At 40.2% G+C, this 14,463-nt stretch overlaps 1 protein-coding gene, 1 long non-coding RNA gene and 2 other non-coding genes across 4 annotated transcripts; 1 reads left to right on the top strand and 3 right to left on the bottom strand.

Annotated features, from left to right (window-relative positions):
- Positions 1-1,583: 1,583 nt before the first annotated feature.
- LOC106087872 (uncharacterized) lies at positions 1,584-4,799 on the bottom strand. The gene is made up of 8 exons (XR_001221351.2): positions 4,732-4,799; positions 3,606-4,655; positions 3,363-3,420; positions 3,129-3,179; positions 2,891-2,948; positions 2,690-2,734; positions 1,856-1,904; positions 1,584-1,795 (listed from the first exon to the last, which is right to left on the bottom strand). It is a non-coding gene; the product is annotated as an uncharacterized LOC106087872 (long non-coding RNA).
- LOC131994525 (small nucleolar RNA Me18S-Um1356) lies at positions 3,013-3,098 on the bottom strand. The gene has a single exon (XR_009396815.1). It is a non-coding gene; the product is annotated as a small nucleolar RNA Me18S-Um1356 (small nucleolar RNA).
- On the bottom strand, positions 3,489-3,574 carry LOC131994524 (small nucleolar RNA Me18S-Um1356). The gene has a single exon (XR_009396814.1). It is a non-coding gene; the product is annotated as a small nucleolar RNA Me18S-Um1356 (small nucleolar RNA).
- Positions 4,800-8,977: 4,178 nt separating the features above from the next.
- LOC131995591 (uncharacterized) lies at positions 8,978-9,364 on the top strand. Its single transcript, XM_059364363.1, has one exon. The coding sequence runs from the start codon at positions 8,978-8,980 to the stop codon at positions 9,362-9,364; it is 387 nt and encodes a 128-aa protein (XP_059220346.1).
- Positions 9,365-14,463: the final 5,099 nt, after the last annotated feature.

Here is a 14,463-nt window from a genome sequence, read left to right on the forward strand (position 1 = left end):
CAGTCCCTGGTTACAATCGGGACTACAGCTTGCACGTCGGCATCAATCCTTGCTCTGTAGCAGTTGGGGCGGCTGCATCGGCCGGAACGTAATTGAGCCAGAACTACTCTGGTTTGCCCGGAGAGGTTAATTTCTCCAGGTGGAATGCAAGGCGGTCGTTCTCCAAGGACTACATCCACTAGGTAGCCATTTACCGCATCTGCTACCGTGTCTGCTTGAATGTTGTCTAGACCTGCTTGCTATGCCGCTTGATCTAGAGGTTTTCTCTTGTAGCGCTGAACCCCACGCATTAGATCATTTAGATCTACCTTAAGATCTATCAGAATGCCGAACTGACAGATCTGAATATTATTCACTGCGTGTCACAAAGCTGATGAGACCACACTGGCGCTGAAAAACTTACCACAAACCGGCCAATGGTCAACAGTTTGCCAGCAAGTAAGCAAGAGGACCTTGTTTCTACTTTTGACTTTATCGCAAATTGCTGTGGCATGTGGGGAGATTGTGTAAGAGCTGTCAAATGTGACGCCAAGTATTTTGGGACACTTGATGGTCGAAATCATTTCTCCATCGACCATCACAGTCGGCTCCGCATTTTTTGTTAACAATGTGGCTGAAGATTTGGTGGCAGCTATCTTCGGGTTTTCTTGCAGCGAAATATGAAGTTCGTTGTGGTAGACGTTCAACCTATCGCAGATGTGAACAATGGGTAGGGGCCCTGATATCATGATCGTCCAATCGTCCGCACATGATACGATCTCTATGTCGTCTGAAGTGGGCGGAATGGATGATAGGTAGAGATTAAACAGTGCCGGAGATATCACCCCACCTTGGGGAACTCCCTGTTTCACTCTGCGGTGCTTCGACTTATTATCCCTAAATTCCACAAATGACTGGCGACCACACAATTAATTCGCGACCCAGCATTACAGGCCTGGCTGGAGGGACGTGTTGGCGATGTCCTCAAATATGTTGACATGGCTGACCGTGTGGAATGCCGTCGATAGGTCCAGTGCCACGGGGACCGTCCTATCACATGGCCTGGGCTGATTGAAGTCACGGTACAATTAGAAGTTTGGCAATCGCGTTTATTTTGGGTAAGAAAATGACTTGTTGCACAGTGACTGTGTTTGTGTTCTCAATGGGCGTCCCGAAATGTAAATTTTCCCTAGATGAAAAAACAAGTTATGATGAAACGAACACAATTCGGCAATTTTTTTTGTTTATTTTTTTTTTTATGGAGTTTCAACGCGAAAACCGAATATAGTACCGGCCTTTAACGAGGGAATGTCCTACTGAATAAAATCAGAAAGTTTTTTTGCTTCAATCTATTAACTAAAAAAATTAATCACGAAAAAATTTTGCGAAAAACGAACTTAATACCAGCAATAATGAGGAAATGTCTCACTGAATGAAACCAGCAAGTTTTTTTCCTTCAAAATCTATTATCTAAGGCGAGTTGACATAAAAGTCGGGTAAGAACAAGGATAATTTTTCCCACGAACATGCGTGAGTGAAAAATAACGCATGTACCCATCTCTACTTCAAAGTTCAAAAATTTAGTTTTTTTCTATTGCAACAAATTACTTTTTTATTTAAATCCTTTTATTCATATGTAAGAGTGATCTCTTATACAGTCTGTTAGACGCAGCTAAAGCAATAGAGTGGCATCAATAAATCTGCTTAGATTTGTGCCGGTTGTTGTTGTAGCAGTGTGTTGTGCTGCCATGGAATTTAGATTTGTGCAGGTCATCAGCATAAAACATTCTAAATGGCTTTTCTGGATTATCTATACCTATAGAAAATTAATTTTATGAAAACAGAAAACGAAAAGTATTTTTGATTGAAATCTTACCTTTGCTCCGCCACATAGGGCTTTTCTTCAATGCAGCCGGATTCTCACACTATATAAAATAAACCAATAGAATATATATGGAATTATTTTTTTTTAAGAATGTATAAAAAAACCTAATCTTTAATTATAAAATTTCAATTAGCTGGTGATGCATGTACAAATATATCCTCATCTTAAGTCAGATGTGGGTGTGAAAGATGTCATCATTCTTAAGGTACGTTCAGATTAGTCAAATATTTGACCCAGCTTGTTTTATCATTTTCTCACAAAATATGTCAAATCCGTACATTTTTGATTTTGTATTCACATTAATCCATGTTTCCACTTGGAGCAAATCTAGATTTGCGACGAGATTTCGGAAATCTCGTGTTTTGCAACGAGGTTTCCCATACATTTTCAATGTTAGCAAATCTACTTATTTTAGGAGATTTGCAGCAAATCTCCTTCCAAATTCAAATGCAACACTGCGTTTGCATTGAATATCGGTTATTATTGGGATTTTTGGGCAGCACTCTTTCTATCCATCTGACAATTTCTTATTTTAATTATAAAATTTGTAGTAATGTATATGCTGAACGCAATAAAAATGCTAATCACTATAAAAACGCTGTCAAAAACGTCACTGTTGACAAATAAAAATCCCATAAATCGTAATGGAAACGGGGTTTGAAGATTATATCAAATCAAATGGACTTAGGCTCTTGTGGAAACATGGTTTTAGACACATTTTGTTTGTTCAAAATCAAATAGCGTTAACCATTGATAAAAAAAACACAAATTTGACATACTAACAAATATTAAAAAAAAAACGAATTGGACAAATATAAAACTCACCCTTAGTTGCGGTGAGATTCACGCATAAAGTTTTGGCTACACAACCTGAAACGATAAATAAGAAGAAATATAAGCCTATGTAATAAACCGATTCTGTTGGTGTTACATATTTAAGTCAAATCTTCATCAATATATGCTGATTTGGGTATGAAAGGTATCATTAGAAAATTTTTAAATTCCTAAATCACTATGCAAACTTACATTTGGACACAATCGAACCTTGGTTATTCCATTCTATATAAAATGGCTCACTTGTAATCTAAAATATAAGTAAAAAATATATTAAAATCGACAATATTCAACTTTAATTAATAATGATAGTTTTATTCAATCAGTTGGTGATGCATGTACAAATAATTCCTCATCTTAATTCAGATGTGGGTATGAAAGATGTCATCAGTCTTAGCTACTTCTAATAAAAAATCGTTTAAAAACTCACCATTATTTGTGGTTAGGTTTATGATGCATAACTTTGCCATGAATACACAGCCTGAAACAATAAATAACATACTATTAGTTTCAAGTATTAGCCTATAGTGCAATCAACCACGTTATATAGCGATTCAGTTGGTGTTGCATGTTCATATTAAATCTTCATTAACTTATTCTGTTCGGGTATGAAAGGTGTCATCATTAGAAAATTGTAGAATCATTAACCTCTACGCAGACTTACCATTGGACATCATCGAGCCCTTGGTATTGCAGTCTAATTATAATGGCCCATTTGTAATCTAAAATATAAGTGAAAATATATTTAATTAAATTTGATGATATTCAATTATAATAAATAAAGATAAATTTATTTAATCAGTTGGTGATGCATGTACAAATAATTCCTCATCTTAAGTCAGATGTGGGTATGAAAGATGTCATCATTCTTAGCTACTTATAATAAAAAAAATCGTTTTAAACTCACCATTAGGTTTATGTGTTGCATCCTATGGCGAACAGAAATATGAGCCAGTCGCGTGGCAACGATAGCCATAAGGGGGTGGGGGGTGCTATGGTAATCCACATGTGTTACGATTGTATGGCCGAAGCACGCGACCACCGATGTATGAACTAGGACGGCGATGCAAATAGGGAGATATTCCTAGATGGATGAGTACACTTTTTTCTTTTAAAATAATATGTATTTTTTATATGCTCTCCTGCGTGCTGTTGGTTGATGTTGTGTGGTGGTGGCGTGCGAGTGAATGTGGAAATGCATGAAGTTGGCTTCAAGTGTCACCAGAATGTCAGAATGGCTAACAGTTAGTGGATGACGCGGGGGGTAAATCGCATGGTGTAGAGCGACGACTTGTCCGACAAATCTGTGGTCCGTTAATTTGAAGGTTCAATGTCCAGGGTTGATACTGAATAAACATTCACAATAACAAAATACCGACCCTGACATTGAAGAAAGAGTGGCAGAGACAGTTTGTTTATTTTGGGAGAAAAGAAAATGCGGCCAAAAGAAAGTTGTGGGCCTATATAAGCTGGTGGGGCCAAAAAGAAGCCATTTAGCAAAGAGAAGTCGTTGTGAAGAAGTAAAGTAATCGTTTTGCCCGGTTAATTAAAATACCTTTTTGTGGTCAAGTCGAATCAAAAGACAGTTAAATCAAATTAATTTTAATCTTCGTTTATTGTGTGATAAGAATTGAATGTGAGTGAACTATGGTTTCAAAAAATTTGTAGTAGATTTGTGATTTGTCATTTCTTTTGCGTATAGATAGTGTTTCCTGTGGTTTGAAGAATAGCACTGGCCATCCTAGCTATAAAGGGGGCCAGTGCGATATTTTATTGCGAAAAAAATTAGCTAGTTTCGAGACTTTCCCCAGCTATCATCAGACTATCGGACTGGGAACGGTGATAATTCTTGAAGCATCTGCATGGTATTGTACGTCGAAGTCGAAATTTTATTGCAAATTTTATTTGTGTTGTCTGGCTAAGAGCTGTGTAAGCCACCTACCATACGAAGACAGTCCTAAAATAAAAGAAAGAGAACAACAAAATTAAATCACTAATCAGATTTATACGGGAATTAAAGTAGAAGGTATTACTGGTTTGTGTGTGTGTCCTTGTGTCTCAACTGGGTCCAACTAGTTGTATGGCAACCGTCCGGTAGGCTAGAAAAAAAACAAACATTAAATTTTATTATAAACAGGAAATTTACTGAAAGAAAACTTATAAATGAATAATAAATGTTAGGCATTGAAATATAGGAATTAACGTAAAATAAAAAAAACTGTATTGTGAGGAGAATAATACCCGTTCCAATCAGTAAAAGATTGCCCCAAACTTTGTTCTAAATTGTGTTTTGGTCTGCTATAAATAAGTGGCAGAGATCTGTTAAGAGAGCTCTTTTAGTAGATAGGAAAAGTAGCATATTCGCGACCAAGCGCACACATAACAGAGATGGCGCCCAAACGAAAAGTAAGAAGAAAGTACCTGATGCGCGTTTTAAAATGGCGATGTAAACAACGCCTTTGAACACGGTGATATTAGGTTAGTTAAATCTGTGCAATAAGACCGACGAACATAGCCATAAAATGCTAGTTTTAGAAATAGACCAAAGAAACATTTCAATTTTTTTTAATGAACTGTGATATTTTATTGCATCCAATTTTGTGAAAAACAATTTATGAAGTGCAATATTAGATCTAGTAGGTTAAAAAAGAAATATTTTCTCCAGTTACAACGGCTATGTACAATAACTCGTTAGTTTTGTGTTTTACAAAGGCACAATGAATGACGCAATATAGCTTCAATTTTGGGAAAAGTGCAATAGCCGTTTCAATCGACATGTCGTTTTGAATGTTAGTGTATTATTACCGTCAGCCATAAGCGTTTCATTAAGATGAAGATTTTAGGAAATGTCATGGGAATGGAAGAAAGTCTTAAATTTGCAAGTGTACAGCTATTAAGATTGTCTAGGAAAACATTTTTTACACCTCCAATGGAGGGCACTGTTATTTTTGTTATTCATTAAGAGAATAAACCACCCAAAACGCACGCACTGCTTCTGAGAAAGCAGCGCCCCCACAAATTTATGTTCAGATTTGTAGCATTTGTAAACTAAGTACTTCATGTGTTTAGACTTAGCAATTGACGTCTGTAATATTTATTTTCATATTGTTTGATATTGGTAGAACTAAGTGTCATTATTTTCTTAAATACAACTAAAAAAAAGAATTATAAATTGATAACTTAAAAAAAACAACAAAATTTGTAATAATTTTGTTTACGGCCAGCGGTTAGAACGATTTTTTTTATTGCTTTGCAACTGAGGCATGAGTTATAATACTCGCTCAAAGAAAATAACACTAACAGAGTCATTTGATTTGAATAGATCATTGTATTTCCCCAAAAATAGTAAGCAAAGACGTGTAGGCGTAGAGGACGAAATGGCCGAACCAAACGCGAACGTGGATGGGTTTCAAGTAAGAGATCTCTCTAGTTCTATAATGAATAGAGATCAAAATAATGTAAATGTGCCTGCCAATGGCGGCCATCCGTCAAGTACTGAGGCAAGAGAGACATTAGCACAAGAGTCGAACGGTCAGGTTCAGGGTGGGGCTGCAACCGTCCAAAGGTCCTTAGAGCGACAAGTCAAGGATATGGTTAATGAAGAAATGACAGAAGTTAGGAGGATGAGACCGATCCATAATTATGAAAACAACATGTCTTCATTACCTCAGGGAAATATTCACCCAGTCATACAATACCCCACTACGACCCCATCGACCAATCGGAATGATGCTCCGGCAGTGTATACTAATAACGAGCCGCTGCGAATACGCGTAGATAAGTTGGGTTTGAATTTTAGCGGGGACCCCCGCGAAATAAGAGTCAATGATTTAATTTATAGACTTGAATTGATCCGAGTCCAGTACGGTATCCCCTGGGCCGAAGGTTTAAGGGATTTTTCATTCTTAGTATCTGGCCAAGTCAGGGAATGGTACTGGTTACACCGTCAAAATAATATCGATACAGATTGGGATGGTCTGAAACACGCACTGATAAGCCAGTATCAAACTCCACAATCGAAGTTCGACATTTTGCGGGAGTTGCTGGAACGAAAACAAAGGCATACTGAATCTGTCAACAATTATTTTCATGAGATGGGAATATTACGCTCTAGATTGATGCAACCTATCCATGAGTATGAAATGATTAAAATATTAAAAGGCAACATAAGGGAAGATATAAAACGTCATGTTTACCAAATGACTATATCTTCGGTTGAACAGTTGCGGATTGAATGTATAGAGCCGGAGCGTAATTTTCCAAAATGTGAAAATTCGCCACTACCAGTCCCACAACGACCCGCAAAACATTTGAGTGAGATATGCGAACAAGAAGTAGAATGTCCAGAAGGGGGGAAGGGGATCTCCAAAGACTGGAAGAGAATGTTTCAGCACTTCGAGTGCAAAATCAGGCTAGATCTCAAATTATGTGCTGAAATTGCCGGGAACCTGGACACATGTTCATGAATTGTCGGGCAGAATTCCGGAAATTATTCTGTTACAGGTGTGGTAACCCAGACATCGTGACGCCTAAATGTCCGATATGTTTATAGGGAAACCAGAAAAGGGGCAGAGAGAAGAGAGGGGAACCTCGTCCGCCCGACAATTTAATAACCCACAACAAGTTGAAGATCAGATAGTTAAGATTTTACGTAATGATAAGAATAGATCAGAGAAGAATAAGGATAAGAGTATTTCTAGAAAGGATAAGAATAAGGATAAGAGTATAAGAGAAAGAACAAAATGATCAAACTTAGACAAAAAGGAAAACAAAGGCGCCTACAAAGGAGATTATTGATAGATTCGATCTCGAAAGTAGTAAAGATCAGAAATGACCCCAGAGTTTTTCGCGAACGTCACAATTAAAGGAGAGATCATTCAAGGTCTTCTCGACACCGGTGCTTCAGTAAGCTTGTTTGGACAAGGTTGTAGGGAGTTCATTGAAGAAATGGGAATCCCAATTATGCCCATGCCCAGCAGTGTTAGCACAGCGGGTGGAAAGTTATATCTATGTCCCTATTTGGAGCAACGTTTATATCTAGGCATAGACTTTTGGCGACTGTTTCAACTAGCCCCGGACGTATTAGGCATGTCCGAAATAAATATTGAAAATGTCACGAAGGATATGGCAGACACCAATGCCGAACATCGATTGAACCCACACGAGCTGTCACCTGAGCAAGCTAAACGTCTAAGGTTGTGCGGAAGTTTAAAACCTTTGAAGAACATGGTCTAGGTTGTACCACCTTGGAAAAGCATTCTATAAAACTAATTGATGGGGCAGAGCCCGTGAAAGACCGTCATTATCCTATGTCACCTGCAATTCGGGCAATAACGTATCAAGAAGTGGATAATATGCTGGCCTTAAACGTCATAGAGGAGAGTGAAAGCCTGTGGAGTAGCCGAACGACCGGGTAAAAACCGATTCTGTCTGGACGCTCGCAAATTTAATAAACTCACGGTGAAAGACGCTTATCCACTGCAGAGCAAGGAGAATGTCTTGGTGTACTGGGACGATCTGTTGATCATATCAAGCGATTTTGATGAGCATCTGCGTTTGCTAAACGAAGTAGCCGAATGCCTAAAGAAAGCCAACTGAAAGATGAAAAAATCCCAGTTTTGCTTCCGTCAGTTGAAATATTTGGGTTTTATTGTGGGCGAAGGGATTTTAAGAACCGACCCTGAAAAGATTGAGGTCATTAGGAAGATCAAGGTGCCCAAAAATGCAAGAGAGGTCAGAAGTTTTCTTGGAACTGCAGGGTGGTACCGCAATTTTATTAAAGACTTCGCCACTATCTCAGCCCCACTCACCGACACACTAAAAAAGTCCACCAAGTTTATCATCGATGACAGCGCCATAAAAGCTTTTGAGAATCTCAAAAAGGCATTAACTTCCGCACCAGTGTTACGTCACGCCGATTTCTCTAACAGATTTTATATCCAGTATGATGCATAGGAATACGGGATAGGTGCAGTGTTATTCCAGCTAAGCAGTGAAGGGGAGGAACACCCCATAGCATTCTACTCTCAGAAGCTCAATAAATGCCAGAAAAAATATAGCGTCCCTGAAAAGGAGTGTCTCGCAGCTGTGATGGCCATCCGCAAATTCCGACCCTATGTGGAGCTCATGGAGTTCACCGTTATCACCGATCATGCGAGTTTGTAATGGCTGATGAACCTGAAGGATCTCAGCGGTCGTTTAGCTCGATGGTCATTGCAACTCAAGGGGAATAGCTTCAACATTGAGCATCGAAAGGGGAAGGAATAAGTGGTAGCGGATATGCTCTCACGACTACCCACAGTTGACGAAATCGAAATAGACCAAGTCTTGGACTTCGAGACCACTGAGTTTGACAGTGACATATATAAAGAGCTTCGAGAGGTTGTGAAAAGCAACCAAGAGAAATTGCCTGATCTCAAGATTATCGATAACATGATATTCAAGAAGGCCCATGCATCGTATGAACCTGAAATACAAGAATGCCAATGGATCCCTGAGACGTTAACGCATGTACTAATCGAACAAGCTCATACCAACACCACAGCTGCCCATGGAGGCATATCCAAGACGTTGCATCGGTTAAAGGAGAAGTACTACTGGCCGCAAATGGTGTCACAAGTGCGACAATACGTCACCAATTGCACGGTATGCAAGAAAACCCAGTGACGAGGTGGTAACCCAACGTCCTTTTCAAAACATGTATATAGATTTCTTGGGTAAATATCCACGCTCGAAAAGTGGCAATGCTTTTATTTTCATTCAGCAAGTTCACGTTCTTGAAAGCGATGCGGGAAGCAACAGCTTCCAATGTGGTGAAATTCTTGGCACAGGAAATATTCCGGAAGTTTGGCGTACCCGAAACGGTGCATAGTGACAACGGGGCCCAGTTCATATCAAAAACGTTTAAAGGCATGATATAGACATATGGTATTAACCACCAACAAACTGCACCCTATGCCCCACAGTCCACATAAGAAGAGGGACTCCCTAAACTGGGCTCGGAAATTCGATGCACAGGCTACTCCAAAGACTACACGTCTAGATTCGGAAACTGCACCGCAATCAGCCAAAAGGCTGCGGTAACATGGAGGGCATCACATGCCTAAAACACCTGGGCGAACAATAGTAAGATGGATTCAAGAATCTTTGCTAATATCGTTAGGGACAGTTTGGTGATGGCAGTTGTCGACAAGGGAGAAGAACAGGGCTGCATACCTAGGAATAATTGGAGCGGGATAGTCAATGGACAGTCATCAGTATACTCCGATGTCTTTGCGGAATTTCCTGGGTCTCCTCCAGTTTGTGACGATGCAGGCTGATATCGGGGCCGATACAGACTAATTGCCTCGGGGATCAACGCTCAATTGAAATGTACCGTTGTGCGCTAAAAGGGATTGGTGAGATCTGGCCAGGTGCAGCACTAGATTTAGCCAAGAAGGACGATATTCCTTTTTAACCAATGGCGCATGCTTGGATACCCTCAGATCCTGAATCGATATTTGGAAGACTAAGGGAATGTAATCCCACTCTTTCGACCCCCGACTGGAAGATTGGTAGATTGGATGAGGCTGACGGCGACCGGAGATGTGCAGTACTCGTACTAAACTCCGGCTGTCTCGCATATCTCAACAAGTCTGGACTCAAGGTTTGCGCTGGCGGGGAAGCACGGAACTCAAAAAGTACTTCGACAGCAACAGATAGTGAAGCATTAAAGGAGGAAACCTCGACATCGCAAGTATCCAGTGTCTTAAGGAAGAGTGGTTCCACAGCTTTCTCACCTGCCCCTGCATGCGTACGGAACCTCATCATGACAAGATCTAACGAATCTTGTGAGGATGAACTCCTGGTGGAATCAGAATACGAGGCTAACGCAACAGTGGTGGAAGTTCTGAATCCTGACTATAGTCTGGTTTCTAAAGATATAATTTCACCATTGTAAGGGCGCTTCGGTGGCACTAAAGGTCTTCCGGATGGCAGGGGGATTTGATGTGGTTCTTATTCAGGGACCATGGGACTGTGGGAGAATAGTTCGTGGATTAAAAATTCCGGGATTTAAACTACTCAAGGGTACGGGGAATGGGAGATACAGAGCCTGTATTCTTGCAAAGAGTAGTCTAATATTTTTCTTCTTCCGTCGCTAAGCACTAACGATTAAGTAGTTGCCAGCCTTGAAATAAACAAGTCCCATTAGCGACTGGCTTCCCTACATATATGGCACACGATTGAGAGATGCCGCCTTCAAATCTTAAATCTCTGGTTGAAGCCGCTTCTGAGAAAGCAGATATGAGCAAGTTCGGATGTCAAGGAGAGGGGTGAGCTGCTTATCGTATATATTATAAATTGCAATGTGGCGATTTGTAATAAAGGGGATAAACCGACCTTTATTACCAGAAACAGGCAGGAGGTCGTTATATTAGTTTTAGCCTTGGAGAAAATACTGAAGTAGTGGTCCCTCGGCCAAACAGAAGAAAGGCGGGTTGGGATAAATTTCAGCACAAATTCTGCACCACTATCCCTTCTAGACCAGAAAAGGAAGTGGAAACTACGGATGATATAGTGCCCTAGTGCCAAGACAAGGGTCAAACAGCGACCGCCATGGTGGACCCCAGAGCTGGTTGGTCTAAGGAACGACTGCAGAAAACTCTCCAACAGAGCAAAAACCACAAGAGCACCACACGATTTGGACATCTATAAGGCTGAGCTAAGAAAATATAAAGGCGAGCTTAGAAAGGCTGAGAACAAATCCTGGGTAGAATTCTGCAACTCCGTGGAGGATACATCTGAGGTCTCTAGGCTAAGGAAGATTCTGTCCTCGAGACATATTACAGTGGGGTATATCCAGAAGCCAGATAATGTATGGACAATGTCTAGTGAGGAAACACTAGAACCACTCGTTAACACACATTTCCCCAGAAATTCTCCAACGGACAACGTGGCGCCAGAAGAGGTTGTCATTGATATGCATTCGTCGGAGGCCATTAGGAAAATTGTGTCTGAGCCGAAAATCCTTCGGGCGATAAGAAGTTTCGACTCCTTTAAGTCGCCAGGCCCTGATGATGTATCACCGGTTGAATTACAAGCTGTGTCTGATAGACTTGTTCCCTGGCTTAGCGAGATATACTCTGCTTGTATCAGAATGTTATATATACCTGTGGGATGGAGGGACACGAAGGTCATTTTCATTCCGGAAGCAAGCAAACCATACCACACGAAGGCGAAAGATTTTCGTCCTATCAGTCTGTCATCCTTTATGCTGAAGACTCTTGAGAGGCTGACAAAAACATGTCTTAGGGTAAAGATCCCTGGAGATCGCCTGTCGTGGCAGCAGCATGCATATAGTAAAGGCAAATCCACTAAAACAGCCCTTCACGACCTAGTCGGCTACAAAGAGGGTTCTCTCGCTGTCAAGGAATATACAATGGTAGCATTTCTTGACATAGAAGGTGCTTTCAATAATGTAAAACCGACATCAATCATGAAGGAGTTGGAGTTTCTAGGCATCAACTCTACTGTAATAAAGTTTATTAATACCTTACTTATTAAAAGATGCATTACGACAGGGATCTGTGGATCTAAAAAGATTGGTCAGCAGATGAACACCTCAAGGAGGTGTACTATCTTCTCAACTTTGGAATCACAGCCGCACTGAGGACTACACCATCAGACATTGTGGCTAGACAAATTGCAGCGTTCACTGCCGTGTGGTTAAGGGAGCTTTCTCATTGGTCATGTGGCAGCTACGGACACTGTGTTATACTTGATACAATATCCGATGTTCCAGCAAGTCCTGTACCACTTTTCCTGATAGAACCGATTGCAACTACAATATCCCTGGTAGAAGAAGTTACATATACTTCTATACTGATGGTTCCAAACTAAAAGACCAGGTGGGCTTTGGGGTGTACTCTAAAGATCTAGAACTAGTCATATCGAAAAGGTCACCCGACCACTGCAGTGTGTATCAAGCAGAGATCCTTGCAATTAAGTAAGTGATGGAATGACTAAGATTTAATGTCATTACGACGATTGGCATAAATATCTTTTCAGACAGCCATTAAATCCCTGGAGAACGCATTTCTGAACACAAAAACCTCCCTCAACTGTCTCAGATCTCTCCCTGGGATACCACAGAGATATCCCAGGGAATTGTTAAGCGGACGAGCTTGCGAGACTAGGAATTACCCTACATATTCCAGGGACACTGGAATCTGTGGCTATGCCTCTAGCGACATGTAAGCTTAGTTTTCAGGACCAGTCCCGAAGGATAACTAATGATAGATGGTCACAAAGAGGGGGCTGTGAGCATTCCAAAACTATATGGCCTAATCTTGATTTGAAGAGGTGTACTGCTTTGCTGTCATAGGCTAGAAAAGACGTCTCAGTCGTTGTTTTCTTCATGACAGGTCACTGTCTAATCGGAAAACATACTGATAGACTGGAGGTTGCTAGCAACGACTTTTGCAGAAGCTGTCAGGGGATCGAAGAAGAAAATACTATAGAACACCTTCTGTGTGTATGTCCCGTACGAGCAGTCAAAAGGAGTTCTACATTAAGTTCTCATTTCTTTTAGAACCTGTCTGATTTAGCGGATGGGAACATTTGCAAGTTGTTAGGCTTTTTAAAGCGATCTGGATGGTTCAACGGTAGGAACTAGAAGGCATTTTCCTTCTTCTGTTCCTGTGGTATCACAATGGACGAGAACGTCTTAGTGAGTCTAATGGCAGACTGCCACTTAAACCTAACCTAACCCAAATCATCTGCTTGGAAGATTTGATATTTTCACAATCACAATTTTCACATGCGTATTTTTTTGTTTTCATAATTGATTCGGCTTCTATTTCTTGATATGGTGTCTCGTTTATGAAAGGGAAAGCTGGCATACGTTTTTCACTCAACATTGAATTTGGCTCTCATCGGTGGGTGAACAAAACAATAACTTATGAATTTATCTGGGCCAGAAAAATTATTAAACTTTATTCTTCTTCGAACTTCGGCAAACATTCTTCTGCCCAGCCGGCATTCGACGTTATGAGTTGTAAATAATCCACCAGGGTTACACAGAAAAATGTTGTTGTTGGGAAAACTACCCTACCTTCTAAGTTCTTGTAGCATTGACACAACCCTATGGCGATGGTGGCGCAAATCCCAACTAGGCTGTAAAATATTTGAATACTTCCAAATTGACATTCTAGTTTTTATTTCCATTATCATGTGTTGCAGCCACTATATCTAAAGATTTATTATTATTATAAATGTGTGCATTATAAATTAAAACAACTAATATGTGAAAATAGGAACAAAATGTAAAAAAAATTGAACAAAAATCCAAACCATGGCGAAATAATTAAAGGTGGTCTCATTTGTACATCAAACACAAATCATATGGTGCAATCCGCCATCTTGCCATCAAGCTGATCAACGTATTGCCAACACACACAAAGAAATTTGTGTGCGTGTGCGTTCATTAGCAGAGAATATCCGAGAAAGAAGATAACTACAAAGAGAATGCAAACAAATATCTTACATCTTAATACCATCAAACCTGACTGGCTGTTAACAGCTGTTTGCGTGAGACCACCTTCTTAAAGGCGCCTGTGTCAACAGTGAAAAACGAGCATAGTACCTGCCATTAGGTGTAAAGATCTCTTAAGAAAATACTAATATTTTTAGCTTTTGTTGTACGACAAGTCACAGCTGCTTTGCATTTGCAAACGTACGCCACTTTACGTGGGCTATAATTGTTAACATCAAGTGCATTTCTGTGT

The sequence above is a fragment of the Stomoxys calcitrans genome, chromosome 1 (genome assembly GCF_963082655.1).
Source record: "Stomoxys calcitrans chromosome 1, idStoCalc2.1, whole genome shotgun sequence".
Classification (NCBI taxonomy): Eukaryota; Metazoa; Arthropoda; class Insecta; order Diptera; family Muscidae; genus Stomoxys; species Stomoxys calcitrans.

What these genes read in the sequence shown, in the direction of transcription:
- LOC131995591 (XM_059364363.1), top strand. Translation starts at nt 8,978, where the DNA reads ATGCTCTCACGACTACCCACAGTTGACGAAATCGAAATAGACCAAGTC.